Source organism: Saimiri boliviensis, chromosome 9 (assembly GCF_048565385.1).
Source record: "Saimiri boliviensis isolate mSaiBol1 chromosome 9, mSaiBol1.pri, whole genome shotgun sequence".
Lineage (NCBI taxonomy): Eukaryota > Metazoa > Chordata > Mammalia > Primates > Cebidae > Saimiri > Saimiri boliviensis.
This window is the reverse complement of record NC_133457.1, coordinates 51,882,865-51,909,502: the sequence shown is the minus strand read 5'-3', so window position 1 is coordinate 51,909,502 and position 26,638 is coordinate 51,882,865. Positions and strand designations below refer to the sequence as shown.

The window sequence follows — 26,638 nt, the reverse complement described above, 5'->3', positions numbered from 1 at the left end:
TTCCTGGAGAATCTATAAAGACCTATAAAGGTTAAAGATTGGAGTATGTATGTGGTATGTGTGTGCGTGTGTGTGTATATCTGTGTCTGTGTTTCAGGGCTTTGAAATCCAGATTTTGGAGAGTCTCATTAAAATGTCTCCGGAGGGCCAGGCGCGGGGTGGCTCACACCTGCAATCCTGGCATTTTTGGAGGCCAAGGTGGGCAGATCATTTGAGGTCAGGAGTTTGAGTCCAGTCTGACTTATATGGTGAAACCCCAGCTCTACTAAAAATATAAAAATTAGTTGGGCGTGGTGGCAGGTGCCTGTTATCTCAGCTAGTCAGGAGGCTGAGGCAGGAAAAATCACTTGAACCCAGGAGGTGGAGGTTGCAGTGAGCCAGTATCACGCCACTGCACCCCAACCTGGGCAACAGAGTGAGACTCCCTCTCCAAAAATAAAAATAAAAATAAAATGTCTCTGGAGGTCATGTATGGTGGCTCATGCCTGTAATCCCAGCACTTTGGGAAGCTAAGACAAGCAGATCACTTGAGCTAAGAAATTCAAGACCAGCCTGGGCAACATGGTGAAACCCAGGCTCTACTAAAAATACAAACATAGCCAGGTGTGGTAGTGTGTATGTGTAGTGCCAGCTACTCTGGAGACCCAGGCATGAAAACTGCTTGAACCTGGGAGGCAGAAGTTGCAGTGAGCCTGGTCACCCCACTGTACTCCAGTCTGGGCAACAGAGTGAGACTCTATCTCAAAAAAACAAGTTTCCGAGTTCAGAGGCCAGACATACCTGACCCCCATGTCAGTCAACCAATTCTCTAGCAAAATTTAGTTGTATAGACAAAACACAACCCCTGATGTCTTCAGCCAAGTCTCTCTTTACTGTGATTATACAATTCCTAATGTTTTGACCAATTCTATAAAAACTTTTCTGCAAAATGTAGAAGATAGTGTTACAAGATCTGAAAAGGTTCTGGAGTGTTCTAGTTAAGCTCTCACTTGTTGTAGATGAAGAACTTCTTACAAGGGCTTAGAAGTTTGCCCCCAACCCACCCAGCACACAGAAAGTTAGGAACAGTGCCAGGAGCAGATCCTAAGTCTCTCAGTGACCAGGCCAAGGACTTCAGCCTAGCCAGCCCTGGTTCCTCCTCTGGCCTTTGTGGGACCTTCTGTGTCAGCTACAGAGTCTTCATGTGGTTCCTGTGGCGCAAGTGAAACCATGAGACGGAAATCAACAGGATCCCTGGCTTCCTCTCATTCCAGTTCCAGGGCATGTGAACCAAGAGCACTGCTCTAGGACTTGGCTTCCTGTTCTTAAAAGTGGGGACAATTTTGCCTGCCCCTGCTGCCCCACATGGAAATAAAGAGCCCTGGACTGGAAGCTGAGGTGGGAGCTCCACCCCTGTCATTTTTAGAGTATCTGTGGTTCCAGGCACTGGGAACAAGTCCCTTATCTGTACTTTTCTTGACTCACCAAAAAAAAAGGATGGGGGGGGGGGGGGATATAATCCCTGCCCTACCCATTTCTGTAAAATCAAAACAGAAAGATGTAAGTGAAAAGTCGTTTGTGAGTTATGAGGGGAAAATGTGAAAAGTCTGGTTTAAGACGAAACACCGTGGCTGCTTCCCAGGGCCATCTTAAGCGAGGTCTGCCAAAGTGGTCTCCAGTCACATTCCCAGTGGTAGGGGCATATCAGCCTTTTCCAGATGGCGGCGCTCCCAGGAGCCAGAGCTGGAGAGAGGCCGGTCGGGCCTGGAGCGGAGAGTCCCTCTGCACCCTGGCACAGCTCTGCCCGAACCCACCCAGCCTACAAAGCGCAGACAAGTGCCTCTTGGGGCGGCTTCTCTAACAAATGTAAAAATAATGCCCTTGAACCAAGAGTGAAACTGAGCTATCTAAGGAAAACACTGTGAGCAAATACTGAGCGCCTAGGGAAACCATCTGATTAGAAGAGCTCCCAGCGGCAGCAGGAGGGCGGCAGCTACTCGCAGGCGGCAGGGCTGGCAGGCCGGGGCCATGTCCACCACCACATGCCAAGTGGTGGCGTTCCTGCTGTCCATCCTGGGGCTGGCGGGCTGCATCGCAGCCACCGGGATGGACATGTGGAGCACCCAGGACCTGTATGACAACCCTGTCACCTCCGTGTTCCAGTATGAAGGGCTCTGGAGGAGCTGCGTGAGGCAGAGCTCGGGGTTCACCGAGTGCAGGCCCTATTTCACCATCCTGGGCCTTCCAGGTAGGCACCGCGCACCCCGGGGCAGGGCCGGGAGAGCCAGGTGAGCGCAGGGAAGCGGGTGTCTGCGCTCAGCCCCACTCCCACCTCTGGATGAGGACCCTGGCAGCTTTAGCTCAGAATGAAACGTGTGAGTAAGAGAAGTTGGCTCGTGTCAAACAGGGCAACAGTCATACAGGAGAAAATGGGAGGATTCATACTCAGGGTGAAGGAATGGCTAGTAAGGAGGCAGGCTCGAGAAGAATGGGTCTATTCTAAGGGTACATTCATGATACCTGGAAAAAAACTCGTGTTTCTCAAGGAGAAAACGTATTGCGTGCACTACACATGTGCATGTGGCTTGCTCCTGCCTGCACATACATGGGAGTGGAGAAGCAGGATGTTGAGTATTTTGTTTTTAATTTAATTTTCTTTCCAATTCAATTACATTTTTCAAAGTTGGAGTCTCTGTGGGTGCCAAAAAGAATATTGCCATTAAATTATAAATATCCTTTTTCTGCATTTGTATTAAGAATATTGGGTATACTGTCGTGAAAATCAGTGTATATCAAAACATAATTTCATAATTATAATTATATAATAATGTCAAAATATAAATATAATTACAATGTGACATCCTTTCACCCCTAAAGATGAAATAAATTAAACCTCTGCTTTTAATACAGATAATTACTTCAAATATGCATCATAGCAACTTTGCATTCTGAATAATATGGGAGCTATATTTGTATTTTTTTAAAAGCAAACAAGAAAATAATAGATCAAGCTAATTAGTGGCTCAAAGGGGTGACCCAGATGTGCATGTGATGGAGAAAGGAGAACAATGTTAGGCTCTGCCTCTCTGAAACAAATACCTTTATAAACACGTAGATGGAAATACATTTGCAAGAAATTGTGAAGAGGCTGCAGAGCCCTTGAAACTGAATTGAATTGTGAAAAGCAATTCAATTAATCTAAGCTCATTTTCAGGAATAAATAGAAGATGGGTGTCAGAGTAGAAGAACTGGGTTGTTTACTCCATTTTTTGGAAGCCACTTATTGCAGGATCAACAGGATCACTGACTCTGTGGAAAGATCTGCTTAGGAAGCGAGGGAGGTAGAACCTGGCCAGAAGAAAGAGAACCAGACTGAGGAGGGATTATGCTGCAGTGGGAGGGGACAAGACGCAGGAAATGTGACATGGATTGTTGAGTTGCTAGTTATGTCTAATTTTAACTATCATATGGAGAAAAAAGATTGTCTTCATATTCAAAACTAAGGCATGATATCCTATGACTTCATGTTCAATAACCTCTTCTCAGGGCCCCACGACATATGATCAATCTCTTGCTCACTCTGTATCGCAGTCTGCATACATGGGGTTCCTGAATATTCCCACTCTCCTAAATGGGCAAACCCCACTGCTTCCACTGTGACTTGTCACTCCTGTTCCATCAACGGATCGTATCTCCAAGACCCCTCTTAGAATAACTCCTCCTCTCCCCCTTGACAGAACAAGATTCCCCTCCCTGCTTTCCTGCTAAAAGGTCAACCTCTCCAGCAGGGCTCTGAAGGCCTCATGCCACATCATGCCCTGCCGGTCATCCCCTCTCCGTCTTGCCTCTTTCATCTCTTCTCCTCACTTATGCATATGGCCTCCTTTCTGGGGAAATCTGTTAATCCTAATCATTGTCAAGTTCTGTCTCTCTCCTGAGTCACTGACAACCATATTGAAAGACTAAATTTTTCTACCTCTCACCCTTAACCTTTCTCAGTCTGGTTTCTATCCTTCATCTCTTTAGAATGTTTGCTTTTTTGACATGGCAGAGGATGAGGGGGAGTTTTTCAATCACCAGCCCCCAGTTCTCAGTTCTCATCTCCTTAGACATTTCAAAACCCAAGCACCTTCCATGGTTCCCCATTCCAAGCTTAATTAGTTGCGCACATAACAGCCCAACACCAAGCCTTCCTAACCCCTCACCTACCTTCCCTGGTCTCTTACTAATCCTCTTCCCCCATCCTGTTTCTTCTGTCCTTTCAGTATACCCTGGACTTGGTCCTGGACACCCATTGCTCCTGCTTCCCTGAATGCCTCCCTCCACCACCCCTACTGTCCTCTCACTAATCTTCCCCAAAACCTCCTCAAGCCCCCAAATTGAATAGGATTCCACAAGTCTCTGTACCAAACCCAGAGCATTATCATAGCATTGAGCATATTCACCCCTCGTGACACTGCTCTCAAATCTGAGAAGCATTTATTGCATACCTACAAAGAGTACACGACACAAAACCAGCCTTGACAGCACCATAAATTCCAGTGGAGGGGACAGTCGTGTGCATAAGTATCAAAGCAAAGGCAACACATGTCATGGGGCTTTGACACAGGTGTTTGGAGCACTGGTAGAAAGTGATTATTCAGTAGGAAGAGTCAGGCGCGGAGGAAACGAGGACAGTTTCACTAAAGGAGTTTCTGTTTGAGTCTGAACGTCAGCTTATTAACTTGGTTGTTTGCACATTTGTTTCATTCAGCTTCTATGTGGCAGGTCCCTTTAGCTAGATAAGAATTATTTCCCCCATTCCCAGAAAAGGGCCTGGTAGAGTGAGTATTCAGCAAAGGATTGATAACCTAAGTTGAATTAAATAGTACAAATAGTTCATTTTAAGTGTTTATGCAAGCCATTGAACAAAAAAACAGGTCAAGGTCTTCCCCAAAAAAGGACAGTAAATTGTTTTTGTACTACAAATTTTTGGCCATTATGGCTCCATATATAGAAAAGGACCTGGTCCTCCTCCTGCCTGGAACAGATTCATTTGTTCAACCAATCATTTTAACAAATATCTCGCCGGGCGCGGTGGCTCAAGCCTGTAATCCCAGCACTTTGGGAGGCCGAGGCGGGTGGATCACGAGGTCAAGAGATCGAGACCATCCTGGTCAACATGGTGAAACCCTGTCTCTACTAAAAATACTAAAAATTAGCTGGGCATGGTTGTGCGTGCCTGTAATCCCAGCTACTCAGGAGGCTGAGGCAGGAGAATTGCCTGAACCCAGGAGGCGGAGGTTGCGGTGAGCCGAGATCGCGCCATTGCACTCCAGCCTGGGTAACAAGAGCGAAACTTGGTCTCGGAAAAAAAAAAAAATATATCTCTTGCATGCCTACTGTGTGGCAGAGGCTAGAGTTCAGGGACTTTATTAGTCAGACCAGTTAATGTCTGCTGCTGCAACAAACAAACCTAAACATCTCAATGGCTTAACACAACAAAAGCTTACTTACTCCTCACATAAAGTCCACTGTGGGAAGAGCAGCCTCCTTGTAGCTACACTATTCAAAGTTGCTGGGGCAAGAGAAGAAAGGCTTGAAGAAGGCACAGCGGTTCTTAACTACTTCAGTCTGAAAGTAATACATGTCACTCACAGTGCACTGGCCAGAACTAGCCATATGGCCTCAGGAGCTGTCTCTACGACAGGGAGCATTTGAATAGTAACTGGCTGGGCTGCAACATATCAACCACACTAATTTCAATTCTGCGAGACAGATAATTCATTGAACACCAAAGAGTCAAACCCAATGAGATTGCAAAAGAAGATATACCATTAATTTATATTCAAACAAATATGATTGAATTATATGTGGAAACTATCATCAGATACAAGATAATATACACGGTGTAATATCAGAGCTAGACATTTTGGAGGGTGTGGCCTGGAATCAGGAAAGAGGAGGGGTTTGAGGTAAATTTCTGCAATGTAAAAATTCCCTGGCATTTCACATCAGAGGAATGCAAATATGGCCATGGAAAAAAAAGTACATTTTTTTCAAAACGTAAGAAGGAAGAAAAGAATAGTGAGTGAGGGAGAGAGGGAGAGAAGGAAGAAAGTAGAGAGGGAGAGCAGGAGGAACGGAGGTGGGAGAGTTGGTGGTGCTAGGTACTGTTATTCCATGTCAGGCCAGACAAAGACCTCTTAGAGAGGAAACCCAGTTGCCATTCATGGAACCTTAAGATGTTTCAGACCCACAAAAGGGTCTGAAAGCAAGGTCCTTGGCTCTCTGAGAAGGATTTTAGGGAAGCTGGAAGAAACGACTTCCTCAAATCCCATCTGGAGGACAGCAAATGTGAATGTCAGGACCAGCAGCAATGCACTGAGGGCTCTTGGAAACTGTTGGTCACAAGACCATCCGTTGGTAAGCTCTGTCGGTAAACTTGTGGCCAGAGGACTCTGATGTGCCTGTCTGGCAACTCCCACAAAACCCAGCATGGCCCACAACAAGCACAGAGGCCTGGGGAGGCGGAAGTGGATGCTGCTCTGTGTCCTGTCTCCCAGTTGTGCTGTGAAAAGTCAAGCTGGGCTGAGCAAGCTTGGGACTGGGGGACAGTTCCCAGCAGCCACCACAGAAGTGTACCCCAGTTCTGCCTATCTGAGTTGAGGAAAGAGGATTCCACCAAAAGCCAGGAAAATCACTTCTTGGGATTGCGTTTGCGGGAAATGAGGTACTTTAAATCACTGAAAATCTGTGGCCTTCAAGAAGAGTATGGACTTAGAAGCAGACAGTCCTCGTGCAGCAAGAGTGGATACACTACAAATTGGCACCCCAAAATACAAATGTCTATTTGATGACTTAGATAAGGAATGGACAGGAGCTGGGAGTGGTGGCTTTCACCTGTAATCCCAGCACTTTGGGAGGCTGAGGCGGGAGGATTGCTTGAGGCCAGGAGTTCAAGACCAACCTGGGCAACAAAATGAGAACCATCTCTATAGCACATTTAAATTTTTTTAAAACTAGCTGGGCAGTGTTATATGCCTGTAATCCCAGTTACTAGGGAGACCAAGTCAGGAAAATCACTGGAGCTAGAGTTAGAAGCTGCAGTAAACTGTGATCATGCCATCTTGGGCAACAAAGGGAAACTCCATCCATCTCTAAAAATGAAATACTTTTAAAAAAAACATTTAGGCCAGGCACAGTGGCTCACACCTGTAATCCCAGCACTTTGGGAGGCCAAGGTGGGTGGATCACCTGAGGTCAAGAATTTGAGACCAGTCTGGCCAATATGGTGAAGCCTCATCTCTACTAAAAATACAAAAAAAAATTAGCCAGGCATGGTGGTGGGCACATGTAATCCCAGCTACTTGGGAGACTGAGGCAGGAGAATTGCCTGAACCCGTAAAGCTGAGGTTGCAGTGAGCCAAGATTGTGCCATACCACTCCAGCCTGGATGACAGAGCAAGACTCTGTCTCAAAAAACAAAAACAAACAAACAAAAAATATTTAAAGAGTGTAAGAATGGGCAGGAAGATTACCAGGAGGAAAAGGCTTGAAAGAAACTCAAAAGCTAAAGGCAACAATGCCAGGAGATAAAACAGCCCTCGAGGACACTCGTGCAGCTCCTAAAGGAGCCAGAAGGAGTAACCATCAGCCAGGACCTGATGCCTAGCTTCCCATCAGAAACAGCTGTTTAAAGTATTTTCTTGAACATGACAAGAGACCTGGGGAAGAGAGACCTGAAGCAGATGAGCTGGATGAAATGCCTGGAGGGAGAAATATAAGTTTGCAGTGATTCTCCCAGAGTTTAATTTTGACCTAGAACCCAGAAAAGTACCACCCTTTAGCAGAGAAGTAAGCCTTAAAGTGTTTACAGAAAGACACAGGACAGATACCTATAATACTTTAGTTAATAATCATAATCATCACTGGGTACAGTGGATTATACCTGTAAGCCTAGTAACTGAGAAGGCTGAGGCAGAAGGATCACCTGAGCCCAGGAATTCAAGGCTGCAGTGAGTTATGATGAAGCCACTGCATTCCAACATGGGCAACAGAGCAAGATCCCACCTCGAAAAAATAGTAAATAATTATAATAATCATTACCAGTTATTAAATTCTTCCTAAATACAATCTGTGTTCTTGCAAACTCTCACTTAACTTTTCATTTGTCTGACAAAAATGTATCATGTCTCTTTGGAACTTACAGCTATAGAAGAATGTAATTCAATGCAACAAGTTGTATTATGTAAACTACAGATAGATTCATGAGGTAAATGGTGGTGGTAGCAGGACTATATACTTGTATATTACCAGCTCTGTAGAAGTGATAGCTCAAGATTCCATCTCATTGCATTCCACACAGTCAATACAGCATGCAGTGCTCTGAGGACAGTGCCAGAAATAAAAATCGCTACTATGTTTTATTGAACTACATATTGACTCTTCAGCTTGATCTTTACAAAAATCCGGAAAATATGTCTTAGTTTTAGGTTTAAAAAGTTGGAGGCTGGGGGTGAGGGAAGGACACGCCCAGAGTCCTGTGAATAGAAGATGGCAGAAACAGGAGGTAAACACAGGCTGAAAGACTTCCAAGTCTGTGTTCTTTTCCCCTGCCCAGACCCTGTTTCTAAAGGCAGGAATGCGCTGCCTTCAGAATTGAAGAGTTTGGTCTAGGCTTGAGCACAGTTAAGAGCAGAGGGTATATGGGCGTTGACCCATTTGTAACAATAAAATCAACAACGCGAACTTAGGAGTATCAACTAAGTTTAAAGCATGGATGACTTGCACCCCATTCACACATGCCTTTCCTGGAAACAGTGGAAGGGAAGAGCAAAGGGCCAAGAATGAGCAGAATGGAGAGGGGGCAAAGATACAGCAAACTCATGTCCCTGGCTCCATCATGTCCCTGGCTTGATGTCACAGTCAAGTAATGCTTTTTCTAAAGTATTTGCAAACATTTGAACTAAATTTGGTACAGTGGTAAGCCTTACAGTTAGAGGAAAGTGAGCTGAAATCAAGGGCACAGCTTGGCCAACTACATCTCTGGACCTCACTTTCTATATTTGTGAAATGCCTCACAGTAAGATTTATATGAAAGTGCTGGGCCGGGCGTGGTGGTTCACACCTATAATCTGAGCACTTTGGGAGGCAAGGCGTGTGGATCACCTAAGGTCAGGAGTTCGAGACCAGCCCGATCAATATGGTAAAAACCAGTCTCCACCAAAAATATGAAAAAAATTAGCCAGGTGTGGTGGCAGGCACCTGTAGTCCCAGCTACTCGGGAGGCTGAGACAGGAAAATTGCTTGAACCCGGGAGGTGGAGGATGCAGTGAGCTGAGATGGCACCACTGCACTCCAGCCTGGCAATTGAGTGAGACTCTGTCTTTAAAAAAAAAAAAAAAAAAAAAAAAGTGTTCTGTGATCCATTTGATCTAGCTCTTGGCATTACTAAATCATCACTGCTGTGTCTGCATCACTCAGAGCTCTCAGGACATTTGATCTTGTAGACTTTTTTTTCTTCCAAAATCAAGCACATTTTATGAATTCAAATATCCAAAGTAGATACTTAGGGTCCTGTGTTCTCCCTTCCCATCCCCATCCTACCCATGTTCTGAGCACCTCACTATATCTCAGCCCCTTTGCAGGCACTGAGGGTCTTGATTTTTTATATGACTAGCTACATTTTCCCCTTTCTGCTTCAGTGTGTAAAAACAACAGCCACTGGAGAGTTAAAGAGTTTCCTGTCAACCTGTTACTCTTATTTACACACACAGGAATGAGGTTTTAAACCAAACCACATTTAAGCCAGAGGACAGTTTCACAAAATCTAAATCAAAAATCCATAAGGGGGAAAAAAAAATGAGACTTCTTATAAGTGTCCTTTTTAAAGGAGCTTGTCTGTTTATTTCTTCTTGCTATTGGCTGAATGGTTTCACTGGTTGTGAAACCAGTTTGCCTTTCCCCATTTTCTGGTAGAAGAAATCAGCCCTAGAAGGTGAAGTGATCATAAGTTAGTTATAAAGTTGGGGAGTCTATTGGTTTTCAGTCAAGCTACTTTCCCTCTCTTCAAAAGAGAAAAATATTTTAGCATCAGCATGCTTCTTCAAATATGTGGACAAACATCTAAATGTTTACACGTTGTTGTACATATGAAGAAGACACCACAGGGAGCTGAGAACAGGTCTACACAGCTTAAGAGAACCTGCTCCCAGCACTTTGGGAGGCCGAGGCGGGTGGATCACGAGGTCGAGAGATCAAGACCATCCTGGTCAACATGGTGAAACCCCGTCTCTACTAAAAATACAAAAAATTAGCTGGGCATGGTGGTACATGCCTGTAATCCCAGCTACTCAGGAGGCTGAGGCAGGAGAATTGCCTGAACCCAGGAGGCAGAGGTTGCGGTGAGCCGAGATCGTCCAGCCTGGGTAATAAGAGCGAAACTCCGTCTCAAAAAAAAAAAAAAAAAAAAAGAGAGAACCTGCATCTTAGGTAAATGAGGCTGCTTGCTGTGATCTCTCAATGAGAAAAGCTAGGAACCAGGATGCCTGCTCAGCTTGCAGCTGTTGTCATCCATGTAGATGGCAGGGGCAGCTACCACAAAGCATCATGCCCTAGGATGTCCTAGTCAGTGGTGCAGCATCATTTCTTGGTGGGGAGACACATCAGAGTTGCAGTTGGAGCTCATCTTAAAGGATGTCTTAGAGACTTAGACGGTTCCTGCTACTATAACAAGATTACCTTAGCCTGGGCAATATATAAACAACAGAAATTTATTCTCAGTTTTGGAGGCTGGGAAGTCCAAGATCAAGGTGTTGGCAGATTCCGTGTCTGGTAAGGGTTCATGCTTTTCAAAGATTGTGCCTTTCGCTGTGTCTTCATATGGCAGAAGGGACAGAGAGCAAAAGAGACAAATAGGCTCCCTCAAGGCCTTTTATAAGCGCACTAATATCTTTCCCGAGGGTACCTCCTACAAACCTCACCTCATAGTTTCAACATATAAATTTTGGAGGAAAACACACATTCAAATCACAACAGAGGTGAAGAGGAAGGTCAGTGAGGATAGAAACCCACCTGTGCTGCGTCTCCCATCAGCTAGCTCCCCTGCTTATGGCGGGTCTTGTGTCCATTTTTCCTGATCTTCCCCACTACTTAGGTGCTGTGAGGTCCGGGTCTTTCTTTTCTTCCTCTCTTCAAACTTTCTTCCCCTCTTGCCCATAAGCAGTTCACATACATGGCTGTTTCAAATCCTCAGCCATATTTAATCATCATGTGACAGGATTCAGGTTTGTATACAGTTAGTATAAGTCAAAGCTGTGTGGAGTTGCCAAGGGTATGTTCTTTTTAGGGAAGAAGAGGAAACTGATATTTATTGAGCCTGGCTTAGGTTTATGCTGGCGCCAAGTAGCATCTGATCCTCATACATCTAAGCAAGAGATATCTTTGATTCACTACAGAATGGAGGACTCATTTTCTTTTTTCACAGAGTTTCACTCTTGTTGCCCAGGCTGGAGTGCAATGGCGTGATCTCTCCTCCCAGATTCAAGCCGGATTACAGGAGCCCACAATGGCACCCAGCCAAGTTTGTATTTTTAGTAGAGAAGGGGTTTCCTCCACGCTGGTCAGACTAGTCTCGTGCTTCCAACCTCAGTTGATCCACCTGCCTCGGCCTCCCAAAGTGCTGGGATTACAGGTGTGAGCCACTGTGCCGGGCCAGAACTCATTTTCATTGAGCTTAAATGACTTAGCTAATAACACTCACCTGGTGTCACACTGGTCTGTAGAATTTTACAAGGTACAAAGGACCTCTGTGTTGATTCCCTGGGATCTCTAGAGAATCTAGTCTCTCCCATCTTACTCTTTCCTCTGGGGTCTGACCTCAGACTACCATCTTCTGTGCTCCCCTCCTGGGGGCTCCTCCATTAGCCCTGTTGTCTCCAGTCTAGGACCAAGCTATGCCTGAAGGTATGACTCCTCCCATCCCGCACCCCACCACAGCCCCAGTCCAGGCCTTTGGCTGCTAGTGAACTGCTTTCCCATCAGCCTCACTCCCACTTCCACTTAGTGATGCCAGCCCCTGGGAACTCCCTTTCGGCTCAGTTCTCCACTCTGAGTACCTCTGCTGAAACCTCCTTGAAAGTCATTTTCTCACATTATTCCTTGAAATTTTGTTATTGAATAATTAAATGAAAATCTCTGGGGGTGAGGACAAACATTAATATTTCTTTAAAAGTTCTCCCAGAAGATGCTCAGGTGCAGCCTGAGTTGAAAAAGCACACCCAAGGGCACCTCACCTGTCAGTCCACAGCTACTTGTGGGATTAAGGTATTTAGCAACCGGGAGGGAACACTGAGTTCCCATTTCTCTGTTTGCGTCTTTCAGCCCTGAATCCTGCTCACCCTTCAGGTCTGATAACACTTCATTGTTCATTGGGAAGAATGCTGTAGTCACAACTTTGGTGCAGGGAATCAGCCTTTAGAGCCTGTTGACTCACCTGTTATCAGCTGATAAGCCTCTTGATCAGAATATCAAGTAAGAGACAGAATGGCTAAAAGAGATGCCTACCTGCTACCTGCTTTGGGGAAGTTTTCTCTGTTTGCTTATCTACAGAGAAGATTAGGATCCCAGAGGGTAGGACCATGCAGGTGGAGGGGAAAGTCAGTTTACCACCACGCATCTCCCATCTCCGTGCATGGGGGTTTCTGGCACTGAGTGGTAGAGCTAATTTCCTCCCACTTACTGGCACCTGCACCCATGAGAGTTGCTAGTAGGACCAAGACTAATGATCATTATTTGTAGAATTCTCTTCCCAGCAGAAAAGCAACATTAAAACGGAAGTTTCTTTAGGGAGAGGAGAATCAGAATCAAGTTTATGGAGATCAACGGGATAGAAGTAGAATAGCTGGGCACTGTCATTCATACTTCAGACAGATATCTGGTGACAAGGCTGCTAAGACAAAAGGCACTTTAACAAGTTCTACATTATCTAACTCCTTTTTTGGCATGACAAATTGCTTTATGATACACACCTTCTGGCAGCTCCACTAATGTTGGCTGTTATGGGAGAGGGAAATCTTCCCACGGTGACTGGAGAGAGTTCTCTCGCAGGACTGCTGGAGGAGATGGGAATGCTGCTATCCTGACAGTCACATTTATAAATAATCTCCCGGGCCAGCTTATTCCCTAAAATGATTTGGAGAATGTTTCCTTCCACATTCTTAGCATACATTTCAGAGTCTCCAAGTTTGGGGGATACATTCTGTAAGCACTTATAGATCCTTACACTTTGATGGAAGCCAGGATTCTACCTGTTTTTTCCAGAATAAGGTGCCTCAAAGCAATGTGTTGTGATGGAAAAGTAATGATTTTGGTTTTTTTGAGATGGAGTTTTGTTTTTGTTGCCCAGGCTGGAGTGCAGTGGCACAATCTTGGCTCACTGCACCCTCCACCTCCTGGGTTCAAGCGATTCTCCTGCCTCAGCCTCCCAAGTAGCTGGGATTACAGTCATCTACCACCAGGCCCGGCTAAGTTTTTGTATTTTTAGTAGAGACAGGGTTTCAACACATTGGCCAGGCTGGTCTTGAACTCCTGACCTCAGGTGATCCACCCACCTTGATTTTGAGGCAGTTCTGGATTTGACCCCCAGCTCTGCCTCCTTTCCCTTGGAGTGTGTCCCTGGGCAAGTTACTTCACCTGAGACCCCATTTCTTCAACCATAAAATGGTGATCATTATGTTACCTACATTGTAGGGGTTTTTCCCCATGGATTACGTTTTTTAATGTCTGAAAATTTCTTACTGGCTTTCAATCAAAAGTAGCGACTCCTATGAAAACCAGGGCAGGATAGAACTTTCTGTTTTGTTTAGTTTCCTCTGAGCCTTTTGCCTATGGCTGTATAGGCAGATTCCCTCAGTATCTCCTTCAAAGAGAAAAGGTGTTAATCATTTCTCTTGTTTCTTTTCCATTCCCAAATTTTAGTTTTGCCTGGGTACTACTAACTGGTCTCACTGAGGGTAGGAATGGCACTTCCTTTGATTGTACCCCATAATCCCCTTCTAGTTAAAACTCTGCAAGGTCTCCATCTGCATTTCTAGTTGGCTTCTGACTTGCTCCCTTGGGTCTAGGTGGGGGGGGGGGGGGCGGGGCGGAGACCTCATCGGGGTTTTGCTTCTCCTTCTAAAAAATTCCTTCCTGGAAAACTACCCACCAGAATGCTAAAGGTAGTTATCTCCAAGAGTTGGAATAACAGGTTATTGTTTTTTATTTCTACACATCCTGAATTTTTTTTTTTTTTTGAGACCGAGTTTCACTTTTGTTGCCCAGGCTGGAGTGCAATGACATGATCTTGGCTAACTGCAATCTCTGCCTCCTGGGTTCAAGCAATTCTCCTGCCTCAGCCTCCCGAGTATTTTTGTATTTTTAGTAGAGGTGGGGATTCACCATGTTGGCCAGGCTGGTCTTGAACTCCTGACCTCAGGTGATCCAGCTGCTTGGCCTCCCAAAGTGCTGGGATTACAGGCATGAACCACTGCTCCTGGCCTCATCCTGAAATTTTTATAATGAGCAGTTATTGCTTATATAACTAGGAAAAAAAATCGGCTATTGCCTACCAAAAAAAAAAAAAAATGATGCCCTTTACCTCTTTTCTGACACCACATTGTGGGATGCAGTCTCTTTGCAGCTGTAAGACTTGGCATGAGAGGTCCCTCACATCTGCAAGGGGCTTCAGCAGCTCTCTGGTCATGACCTTGAACCTGAAAGGATAGAAACTCTCCATAAACAATAAGGCTTTAAAGGTTAGCATGTCTAGACACTGATGAAATCATCTTGCGTAAGTTAGAACCACTTGATTTCAAGTAACAGAACCCCAACCTGAATTACTTCAAACAGGTAGGGATGTTTTTAAAAAAATAGTAATGATGATGCTGGGATAGCGCTTGAAACCTAAGGAAAGCATGTATGTGGACCATAGGAAAAGCTGGAGTCAGGAGCTCAAAACCTGTCAGGGCTCTCTATCTCTCTCTTGGGTTTGGTCTGCTTGCCATTATACAATAGCTTACCACCTGTAGGAAACCATGGACTCCCAGGATAGCATCTTATGCTTTCAGCCCCTGGAGAGAGACTGGCCTGATGCTCTCTGTGTCCAAAGCACAAACATTCTGTGTAAGGTTCTCATCTGCCCGGTTTGACTCAGTTACCCATGCTGGATTAATTTGCCATGATCACGGCACCAGGTATAAAGTCAGGGCCTGAAAGATCAAGGTCAATATTACTACTCAAAGTCAGGCCTGTGTATCAAGCTGGCCCACAAACTATTTGCTGCCCACCTGAACAGTTCTGGTACAGAAATCGAGAATAAATTATTTCTAAACATTTGTAACAATTTGACATGTCTGTGACACTCAAGCATGTGACTTTGTATTTTGCCAGGACATCAATTTGTGACAGATTAGAAATTTAAAGTTTTAAGTAGTTTAAAAAGCACTGATGTAAGACATGGCAATACCTTTGGAAATCATGGATTTAAGAGGGAAAAGGGGGGTATACTGGAGGGATAAAACAATTGATGTCTAGCACATAAGTATCTCCACATAGCTCTCCAGTTCAGTTCCACCAGACCAACCCACACTAGTGGTCTTACCTTCTGGAACACATGAAGGACTAAGTTGTCTTCCTTGTTAAATTAATTATACTTGTAATAGACACGCTTAGTAACTGTTGTTCCCCTTTGGCCTAAGCTCCATGACAACAGAGACCATGTCTGACCTGTTGTTAACTACTGTCCTCCCATGGCCAGTCAGGGGAGCTTAGTAAACAGTTGTTGCAATAAATCACTGCAATTTAAGGATGCTCTAGAAACAACTTTGGATGTATCTGGAGGTGAGGGCACTGCAGAAGAGTCCCTGCAGGCCCTATAGCTATGACTGATTCCTAGAAAAGGAACTGCTGATAAACTGTGGTCCAGTGGAAAGGCCTAATATTGCTACATTGTTTTTTAGGGTTTTTGTTTTTTGGGGTTTTTTTTGAGACAGAGTCTTACTCTGTTGCCTCAGGTTGGAGTACAGTGAAGTAATCTCGGCTCACTGCAACCTCCACTTCCAGAATTCAAGTGATTCTCCTGCCTCAGCCTCCTGAGTAGCTGGGATTACAGGCATGCACCACCATGCCTGCGTAACTTTTGTATTTTAGTAGAGACAGGGTTTCACCATGTTGGTCAGGCTGGTCTCAAACTCCTGACCTGGTGATCAGCCCACCTCAGCCTCCCAAAGTGCTAGGATTACAGGCATGGTCCAGTGATGGTTACTGGCCATCACTCTCTCACACCATCTCCCTTGCACTGTGGTATGAGCCACCATGCCTGGCCAATCTTTTTATATACATCTGAAACCTACAGCTCACCATGGTCTTAGTAGTTCCTTTTGGAAAGGGACAAAATTGAGTATCCTTGGTATATCACCTAACAACCTTGCCTTCATCATATGCTATAAATGAATTCTGAGTTTCCTAAAGTAGACACAACTATACGAAATTTTCAGGTCATATGGAAGCACAAGAGAAGAAAAATATTTGGGTTAGAAGTCACAGCTATAAGCTCTAACAGTAATTTGAACTGTTACCTTATACAAACTATTTTCCCTTTCCGGATCCCAGATTATCAAGCTTTAAAAATGAGGAAGCTGAAATAGATACAATCCAAGGGCCCTCCTAGTTCCAACTATCCATAATTTTCTGATTCTGTAGACATCTGAGTGCATGTCCTTCATCAGTCAGATAATTGTAAGTGACGCATTTTGTATTTCCCCCAATTGCACATCCCTTGACAACGGCAAGATTCAGTTTATGGACTTTGCTGTCTCTCAGAGGTTTGGTGCTGGTTAGTTGTTGTTGCTTTGTTTTACTTATTTTTTTATTTTTATTTTATTTATTTATTTATCTTTGAGATGGAGTCTCCCTCTGTCACCCAGGCTGGAGTGCAGTGGCGCGATCTTGGCTCACCACAACCTCCGCCTCCTGGGTTCAAGCGATTCTCCTGCCTCAGTCTCCTGAGTAGCTGGGATTACAGGTGTGTGCCACCCACCCAACTAATTTTGTATTTTTAGTAGAGACAGGGTTTCACCATAATGGTCAGGCTGGTGTCGAACTCATGACCTCATGGTCTGCCCACCTCGGCCTCCCAAAGTGCTGGGATTACAGGCGTCAGCCACCATGCCTGGCCTGCTTTGTTTTATTAAACCAGAGCCTAATCAAGTGTGTTGAGCTGGTCTTATTTGTCTGCTTGTGTCTTGCCACTTGTCCCACAGCCATGCTGCAGGCGGTGCGAGCACTGATGATCGTGGGCATCGTCCTGGGTGCCATTGGCCTCCTGGTATCCATCTTTGCCCTGAAATGCATCCGCATTGGCAGCATGGAGGACTCTGCCAAAGCCAACATGACACTGACCTCTGGAATCATGTTCATCATCTCAGGTAAACACAGAGCCTGGAGTTCTCACTCCTGTGAATGCCAACGCAAAATCATCTGGGTAGAGAAAACATGACTCTTCCCACTGCTGAATGTGGTTCAGAACTTTTCATACTGGGATTCATGATCTGAGCGTAGAGGCCCAATTATGTATCATGAGTGCTAAGGTCCTTTTTAGCTGCCACTCCAACCCCAGCGTAAGAGGTCCTTAACTGGGTACAGTGGTTCATGCCTATAATGTCAGCATTTTGAGAGGCCAAGACAGGAGGATCACTTGAGCCCAGGAGTTCAGGACCAGCCTGAGCAACATAGTAACACCCCATCTCTATTTTTTAAAATGGTTTTTTATTTAAAAAAAAAAAAAAACCTTAGTAAGCTTTTGAATGTTAAATTCAGCTTTAAAAAAAGAAAAAAAAAAGGTTTTCAACCCTAAAAGAGTCATGTGACTTGATCCCTAAAAAGCATTTTCTTGGCCAGGCTTTAGAAAGTGATTTTAAGGGAATATATCTTGACATTACCAAAGAACCAGACCCAAAATATTTGGACCATTAAACTATGGTCCCAAGATACATAAAAAAATTTCTTTCTGTACACACACACATATTCTTCTACAATTAGTGAGACAAACCATTATAAGCACCTATCACAATATTTAGCACATAGCGAGAATTCAATACGCAATGCTTGGTTATAGGGATACAATATTCTGCAGCCTATTCATCTAAACTCATTTAGGCATAAACTACCTCAGAAACATTGTAATTCCTTAAAACGAACTCTGGAGCTTTCTTTTTCTTTGCCCACAGGTCTCTGTGCAATTGCTGGAGTGTCTGTGTTTGCCAACATGCTGGTTACTAACTTCTGGATGTCCACCGCTAACATGTACACCGGCATGGGTGGGATGGTGCAGACTGTTCAGACCAGGTAACCTCCTAATCTAGGTATCGGCATTCACCATGATAAATATTGTTATAAGAATCTGATTAAACACATGTGCCTAATGTGACTGCCAGTGCCTGAAATAACAAAAATTTATCAGAGACAACCATGCCATTTCATAAATCAACAATCACCTGTAAACTCATAAACTTCATTTCAGTGAAATATCCTTGGTGATATGACTTGAGGCTGATCTGACATTTGCATTGAAATACAGTGACAGTTCACAGTATTTATCTAACACTCTTACACAAGCCCCATTGTGGTGGCAATGAAACAGGCACTATTAACCCAGGCAAGTAAATGAACATCAACTTACATCTACAGTCCATCACAGGAACCCGGCTAGGAAGAGGTCAACATTTGAATAGAAATTAGCAAGGTGCAGTATGGCTGAGAAAAGTAATATTCCTTCCTGGCACAGCTGCCTCTTTCTCTCATTCATTAATTCATTTATTCTACAAATGTATTGAGCCACCTGCTGTAAACCAAGACATGTTCACAGTGCTGGGGATACAAAGTCCCCACTCTCACAGGGGGTACAGTCTGGCAGAGGGAGATGAAACCCCACCACAATTTGGTGTCTGAATGATGGTAGAACTTTTAAAAGATAGAAAAGCAATACCAACACCTGTATTCATTTAGTCCCTTTAAAGTAAGGGATATATCCCATAGCAAGAAGCTGAACAAATTACTGAAAAAGAAAGATCTTGTTCTTCGGAAGAAATATAAATACTAGACCTCAGTGACCCGTCATCTCTGGATGCATGCACTTGACATTTTTCCAGCCACACCAACATAGGGTACAGACAGAGAGTGAGGGTGTGACAAATCCATTACCACTGGCTCCCTGGAACTCCAATCCCCATTCACATTTCTGCTTTATTTCAAGAATGGGAAGGAAGTGGCCCCCAAAAGCTCCCCGATCCTGCTCCATGTTCCTCTCATGGTCTCTTAGTTATAGGTGCAACTTAGAAGTAGGATGACCAACTCATTCCAGTCTGCCTGGGACTTGCCCGGTTTTAGCACTGTAAGTTCCACATTCTGGGAAACTCCTCCATCATGGGCAAACCAGAATGATTGCTCACCCTACTTAGAAGAGCCCACCTTTCCCAGAGTATTTGGGTGCCTGGGATCACTGTCATTACCCAGAGGAGTCATCTGCTAGCCACTTTGCACTTAGCACTAATACCTGCCATCACTCTCTCACACCATCTCCCTGGCATTGGCCCCTGTCCCGTGAGCAGGCAGCTTCAGTCCTGGAATTAAGACTATAGAATTCTGAAAAGCTTCCTGAACTTCTCCTTCCATGGATGGGCAGCTGTATTTCCCTTTCTTTTGTCTTCTCATTTTTTCTACCCAGAAGTCATACAAGACAGACCAGCTGCAAAGAAAGACCTTGGCAGTCACCTTGATGGAGCTTTTGTTCCAGTGCCCTACTTGGTCCTGGGACACCCTCCTTCTCCTGTTCCCCAACTCTATTATGTGTTGTATGTCACACTGGCAGAGCCCAAGCCCTGTACTAGAGCTGCAAACTGCCTGCCCTCGCGCTGTACACAGTCTGCAAGGTGTTTTGTATAAAACATTTCATTTTGTAATCTGAACCAATCGCCAACTCTTAAAAATTAGAAGAATTAGGGTTGGGTTCCTCAGAAACAGATCCCGAGAAGAGGATCCCAGTGCCAGAGTTTGTTAAGAAAAGGGAGACTGGTTAGTGGGTGAGGGAGGCAAGGCCAGGAAGGAAGGAAAGCCAAGCATGGGCGCAATTTCAGGTGAAGCCCCGGACTCAGCCTGATCCTAAGGGGCGCTGTGCAGTATGAATTACATGTCACTGTTGTCTCGACTCCAAACCAAAGAGCTGAGCTTTCATATCTCAGTGCCAGTCAGTCCTTGTGGGCAGAGTGGCTTCAGTGGCTAAACCAAAGCCAGTAGCTAAACCAGAGGCAGCCACAGGAGCCAGCAAGCAAAGGCAAAGGAACATACAAGCCAGGGAAGAGACACAGAAACAGTTAAAGGGTAGAGCAACACTAGTGCCTAGTACAAGGAGACTTCACCCCCACACACACATATACACATACTCTGTTTTTCTAACTTTGTGTAAAACATCAGAAGATCTGGCAGCATTGCACTGGGCCCTCATTCTTAGATGGCCTCCATCTCTGCAGCTGAGAGGCAGCTGCCCTTTTGGCTAGGACTCACTTTGTCCAGTTTACCACAATCCCCACTACTCCCAAATGGCCCAACTGATGCTTATAGGGGTTTTTCCCACGTATTACAGTTAAGAAAATGAAATACGTTCCTATATCTAGCTCACTTCACTCATTTAAGTTTCTTGCCTGTCCCAGGTAAGTATTTAGGTTTGCTAACCTTGACTTAGAGTGTCTAAATTGAGGAAGAAGACTGTCTCTCATGCGTAGAAGATGCATGAACAATGAAAGTGTTGAAGTCAAAGTGACCTGAATTTGAATCCTGACAATGTCATGTCCTTCCTCGGTCATTGGAGAAGTTACTTAACCTTGCTGAGCCTCAATGTCTTCATCTGTAAAATGGGAGGGACAAATACTATCACAGTGGCTATTGGGATAATTAAACAATATAGTAGTAAAAAAGTGCTTATCACAGTATCAGTAAGGGCTTAATAAATGGTAGCATTGTTGTTATCATCATTAGCATTAAGCAATCATTCAACCACCTATAGGGGTATCAAGGAGCAGGGCTGTCACCAGGAAATAACCTAGGGCCCCCCTAGGAGGAGCCCAGGAAAAGACCTGCTGTTCAGCCCCCATCCACACTGGGTAGGATGAGGGGACAGGGTTCTTCATCCCAAGGCAGAAGCCCTCAAACCAAGTATCTGTCTTTTTCCCAGTCCAAAGGAAATAAAAATAGCCTAGGTAAATTTTCTCCCAGGACTTTTTCAAGGACTGAGCTCAGTTAATCAGTTTGCCCTACATATTAATACTACACTTGGTCATGAAGCTTATATTGTTTACTTTAATCCTGCTAAAATGTGTGTGCTTTTTTTTTTTTTTTGATGGAGTCTCGCTCTGTTGTCCAGACTGGAGTACAATGGCTTGATCTTGGTTCACTGCAACCTCTGCCTCCTGGGTTCCAGCAATTCTCCTGCCTCAGCTTCCAGAGTAGCTGGGATTACAGGCACCTGTCACCATGCCCAGCTAATTTTGTATTTTTAACAGAGACTGAGTTTCACCGTGCTGGCCAGGCTGGTTTCAAACTCCTGACCTCAGGCAATACTGCCTACCTCGGCCTCCCAAAGTGCTGGGATTACAGGCATGAGCCACTGTGCCTGGCCAATGCGTGTGCTTTTAAAGCACATCTAAAGTATTGTATTTTCTTAGGTTGCAAAAGTTTGCACACATATTACTTGTCTTCCTATTGTTGATATAATGTTCCCAGCTTGTGTCATAAACTTTAAACACATTAGTAATTCACAGAGTTCTACAAACAGTCCCCATGCTCTTTGAGGAACACAAAGGGAAACTTCCAAGGGGAGGCACTTCTTTTCTGTGCTGAGCTCTCCTTTCCTGTGCTGAGCTCTCCTTTCCTGAGATATTTCGCAGAGATCAGATGTATAATGTTTTGGTTGAGTGATGCTAGAATCCTCCTGCTGTTTTGCCCCCTAGCTTTAGTCCCAGTTCTACTTTCCAGGGGACCTGATCAGTTGGCTGTGACCCACAGGAGTGTGTGATCAGGGGCATGGGCAGGGATGGATGTGGAATCCAAAAGTGAGGAGAGAAAGAACAGGGGTGCAGTGGGCGGAGCCTGGAGAGTTGAGTCAACAGCATTCACAGCCACCATCTCCCCTCCCAGGTACACATTTGGTGCAGCTCTGTTCGTGGGCTGGGTCGCTGGAGGCCTCACACTAATTGGGGGTGTGATGATGTGCATCGCCTGCCGTGGTCTGGCACCAGAAGAAACCAAGTGAGTCTCCCTGTCCTGCTGCAACCAGACGTTTTCTTTGTTCAGGGTCTATTTTAATGTATAACTTGCAGCCAAAAAAAATAATAATAATCTAGGTATACGGAAGAACTTTATTGACTTAAAGATTATTGAACCTTCTCTTTTAGGGGGAACCTAAAGAATAGAACGAGGGCCAGGCGCGGTGGCTCAAGCCTGTAATCCCAGCACTTTGGGAGGCTGAGGCGGGTGGATCACGAGGTCAATAGATTGAGACCATCCTGGTCAACACAGTGAAACCCCGTCTCTACTAAAAATACAAAAAATTAGCTGGGCATGGTGGCGTGTGCCTGTAATCCCAGCTACTCAGGAGGCTGAGGCAGGAGAATCGCCTGAACCCAGGAGGCAGAGGTTGCGGTGAGCCGAGATCGCGCCATTGCATTCTAGCCTGGGTACCAAGAGTAAAACTCCATCTCCAAAAAAAAAAATAAATAAATAAGAATAGAACAAGACTATTTCAGCTTAGACTGATTTAAATGTGATACTATTTGAAAGAAAAATCCATCCATCTTGGTTCCTTCTAAAATTGTTTTGTAACTCCATGGTTCTCAACTAGGAGTAATTTGCCCACCAGAGGATATTTAGCAACACGTGAAGACATTTTTAACTGTTACAGCTTTGGGAGGATGGGGGAAAGTGATACTGGCATCTGGTGGGTAAAGGCCAAGGACGCTGCTTAACACCCTACATGGTGTACAGAACTGTCCCACAACAAAGAAGCATCTGTTCCAAAATGTCAACAGTGTTGCTGCTGCTGCTGCTGAGAAACTCTGCCGTAACTGGAGATTGAACTGGTGTGGGGAGAGCTGGATTCCAGTGTGGTTCTGCTGCTGATGTTGTTTGCTCTCTCTATGCCTCTATCACCTCATCCATGAAATGAGCAGCTTAGAGGCAATGAGCTGAACATAGGTGCCTTCCAGCTCACAAATTCTATGATCCTTTGACGTAACAATGTTTCCCCTGGGCATTGTTCTGGTTCAGCTTAATTTTTACTGATTAACAGAGGGAACCCATTAGTTACTGAAGATTTGGGGATACCTCTCTCCACCATCCAAAAATGTCCATTTGGAGACACAATTATCTTATTCTCAGAGGATTTTGTTCTCAGCTCAGCAAGGCTCTAAAACAGTGCAAGAACTTTTGTTCCACTGCAGAGACAGAAAAGCCAGTGTACCAAAAACTAGGGTTACTAACTATCCTGGTTTGCCCAGGACTGATGGGTTTCCAGGGACATGGGACTTTCAGTGGGAGACTGAGGCAGTCTAGGGTAAATAGAAGGCTGGTCCTCCTAACAAAGACCTCTATAATCATGGAATGTGTATTTTTCTTTCAGCTACAAAGCTGTTTCTTATCATGCCTCAGGCCACAATGTTGCCTACAAGCCTGGAGGCTTCAAGGCCAGCACTGGCTTTGGGTCCAACACCAAAAGCAAGAAGATATACGATGGGGGTGCCCACACAGAGGATGAGGGACAATCTCATCCTTCCAAGTATGACTACGTGTAAGCTCCAAGACCTCTCAGCATGAGCAGAAGAAACTCCCCAAGAGAGCTCACCCAAAACACAAGGATATTCCATCTTGATTTCTTATTGCTTTTGACTCACAGCTGGAAGTTAAGAAAAGCCTTCATTTCATCTTTGAAGAGGCCAAATGGTATTAGCCTCATGTCTCTGTCTCTAAATATTTCATCATAAAACAGCTGAGTTATCATTTATGAATTAGATGTTATAGCTCACATTTTCAATCTTCTTTTTTTTTAATATAACTTTCTACTTTGATGAGAGAATGTGCTTTGAATTTCTCTCTGACATTTTGATGATTTAGACAGACTCTCCACCCTTCCTCCTAGTCAATAAACCCATTGATGATCTATTTCCCAGCTCATCCCCAAGAAAACTTTTGAAAGGAAAAAAAGAGTAGATCAAAAGACATTATTTTCTGCCATTTGACATTTGCTTCCCCACCCCTAACTTGGCTACTAATAAACATTTACTGAAGAAGAGACAAAAAGGGAAAGTTATTTGTAATCTCTCCAGCCCATGATCTGAGTTTTCTTACACTGTAAAACTTACCAAACCAAAGCAATTTTCAGATTGAGGAAACCAAGCCTTTCTGTTGCTATTGGCCTCTGCTTATTCCAGCAAGAATGCCAGCAGTTTCCTGAGCTCTCCACTGGAGTCTTCTTTCTGTCACAGATTAGCAATTGTCCCTAGATGAATGAGAAAATTTTTTTTTAATCTAAGTCCTAAATATAGTTAAAACAAATAATGTTTCAGTAAAATGATACACTATCTGTGAAGCCTCACCCCTACATGTGGATAGAAGGAAATGAAAAAATAACTGCTTTGACATTGTCTATATGGTACTTTGTAAAGTCACACTTAATTACCAATTCCATGAAAAGCTCACTGATGCTAATTATTTCCCTTTGAGGTCTGTATGGCTCTGATTATACATGATAATAAGTGTAAGCCAGGTAAAAAATAAATAATGTCTGAGCACAGTGGCTCACATCTGTAATCCCAGAACTTTGAAAGGCTGATGAGGAAGAATCACTTGAGCCCAGAAGTTTGAGACCAGTCTGGGCAACATGGAGAAACCCTGTCTCTACAAAATACAGAGAAAAAAAAATCAGCTAGTCATGGTGGCATACACCTGTAAGTCCCAGCATCCCGGGAGGCTGAGGTGGGAGGATCATTTGAGCCCAGACAGGTTGAGGCTGCAGTGAGCCGTGATCACGCCACTGCACTCCAGCCAGTGACATAGCAAGACCCTGTCTTAAAAATAAAAAATAAATAATGGAACACAGCAAGTCCTGGGAAGTAGGTTAAAACTAGTTCTTTAAAAAAAAAAAAATTGAGCCTAAATTTAATGTTATGTTTCCAAGTGACACAGATCCACATTTGCATGGTTACAAGCCACTGCCAGTTGGAAGCAGCACTTTCCTGGCACTGTGGTTGGTTTTGTTTGTTTTGCTTTGCTTTGTTTAGAGATGGGGTCTCACTTTCCAGGCTGGCCTCAAACTCTTGCACTCAAGCAATTCTCCTACCCTGGCTGCCCAAGTAGCTGGGACTATAGGTGTGCACCATCATAACTGGCTTGTGGTCAGTTTTGTTACTCTGAGAGCTGCTCCCTTCTCTGAATTCACCTAGAGTGGTTGGACCATCAGATGTTCAGGCAAAACTGAAAGCTCTTTGCAACCACATACCTTCCCTATGCTTACATCACTGCCCTTTTGTGCAGAAAGCCTAAATACCTTCTAGGACACTAGAATTCCATCCCAGTTCCAAAGCCAGATAGGCCACCTGGGAAACTGAGGTAAGAACAATCTCTAAAAACTACCCAGAGCAGCGTTGGTGCTGGGGAACTTGGCCATTGGGTTATTATTTGAGAGAAAAGTCCTCACATCAATAGTACATATGAAAGTGACCTCCAGGGGGATTGGTGAATATTCATAAGGGTCTTCAGGCTGAACAGACTGGGGAAAGACCAGATCATGCCCCATTAAATAATGACAAGTTGTGTTCATCAAGAATCAGAGCAGTGAGCTCAGAGGCCCTTTTCACTGAGACAGCAAGATTTAGGCCAAACCAGAAGTATCTGTGGAACTCACTGCCTCAGGTTGGGTAGAAGATGAGCAGACAAGTCAACTAAAGAAAAAAGAAAAGCAGGGAGGAGGGTTAGGCAATCTGGAGCATGAAGATTGTTAAGTGTTCTCTGGATTTGAGTAGAAGATCATCCATTTGAGCTGAAGGCCACAGGGCACAATGAGCTCTCTCTCCTACCACCAGAAAGTCCCTGGTCAGGTCTCAGGCAGTGCAGTGTGACTCAGCTAGGTTTTGAATTAGCACATTCTCTATCCAACACTTAATTGTTTGTTTTAAAGCCTCCATATAGTTAGATTGTGCTTTGTAATTTTGTTGTTGCTTTATCTTATTATATATGCATTGAGTATTAACCTGCATGTTTTGTTACTTAAATATTAAAAACACTGTTATCTTACAGTTGAATAGTGCCTGCTCTTTTTTTGTAATTTTTGGGAAGTGGAAGTGGGAAGTCCCAATACCTCAATGTTGGATGCATCTTCATGGGAGTTTTTCTGCTTTCAGAATTTGTTTCTGCTCAGCAGCAGCCTAGCTACCTGGAGGACAGCTAGATGTGGATCCAGACCAGTTCGCGGTTTCTGCAAGTTGGGAAGCCTTAATGAAAAGGAGTTCCTAGAGCAACCAGGCATGCAGCATGGGGTTCAAGGATCCCGTTTAGCCTGTCAGACCCTAAGCACACCAGCCCAAAGTGTCTAATG

General features: G+C 44.4%; 1 protein-coding gene and 1 long non-coding RNA gene across 2 annotated transcripts in view; one reads left to right on the top strand and one right to left on the bottom strand.

Annotated features, from left to right (window-relative positions):
• The window catches only part of LOC141585644 (uncharacterized), a 59,404-nt gene extending 42,503 nt beyond the window's left edge, over nt 1-16,901 (bottom strand). The window contains exon 1 of the long non-coding RNA XR_012519238.1: nt 14,600-16,901. This is a non-coding gene — a long non-coding RNA (uncharacterized LOC141585644). The remainder of the gene's footprint in view (nt 1-14,599) is intronic.
• CLDN18 (claudin 18) lies at nt 1,896-26,345 on the top strand. Its single transcript, XM_003930963.4, has 5 exons — nt 1,896-2,227; nt 17,262-17,426; nt 18,228-18,345; nt 22,189-22,299; nt 23,669-26,345. The coding sequence occupies exons 1-5, from the start codon at nt 2,008-2,010 to the stop codon at nt 23,838-23,840; spliced, it is 786 nt and encodes a 261-aa protein (XP_003931012.1). The 5' UTR covers nt 1,896-2,007; the 3' UTR covers nt 23,841-26,345.
• The last annotated feature ends 293 nt before the right edge of the window (nt 26,346-26,638 follow it).

Coding starts and splice junctions, on each gene's coding strand:
- CLDN18 (XM_003930963.4), top strand. CDS start 2,008: ATGTCCACCACCACATGCCAAGTGGTGGCGTTCCTGCTGTCCATCCTG. Junction 17,427..18,227: donor AATCATGTTCATCATCTCAG/GTAAACACAGAG, acceptor CTTTGCCCACAG/GTCTCTGTGCAATTGCTGGA. Junction 22,300..23,668: donor CTGGCACCAGAAGAAACCAA/GTGAGTCTCCCT, acceptor TTTTTCTTTCAG/CTACAAAGCTGTTTCTTATC.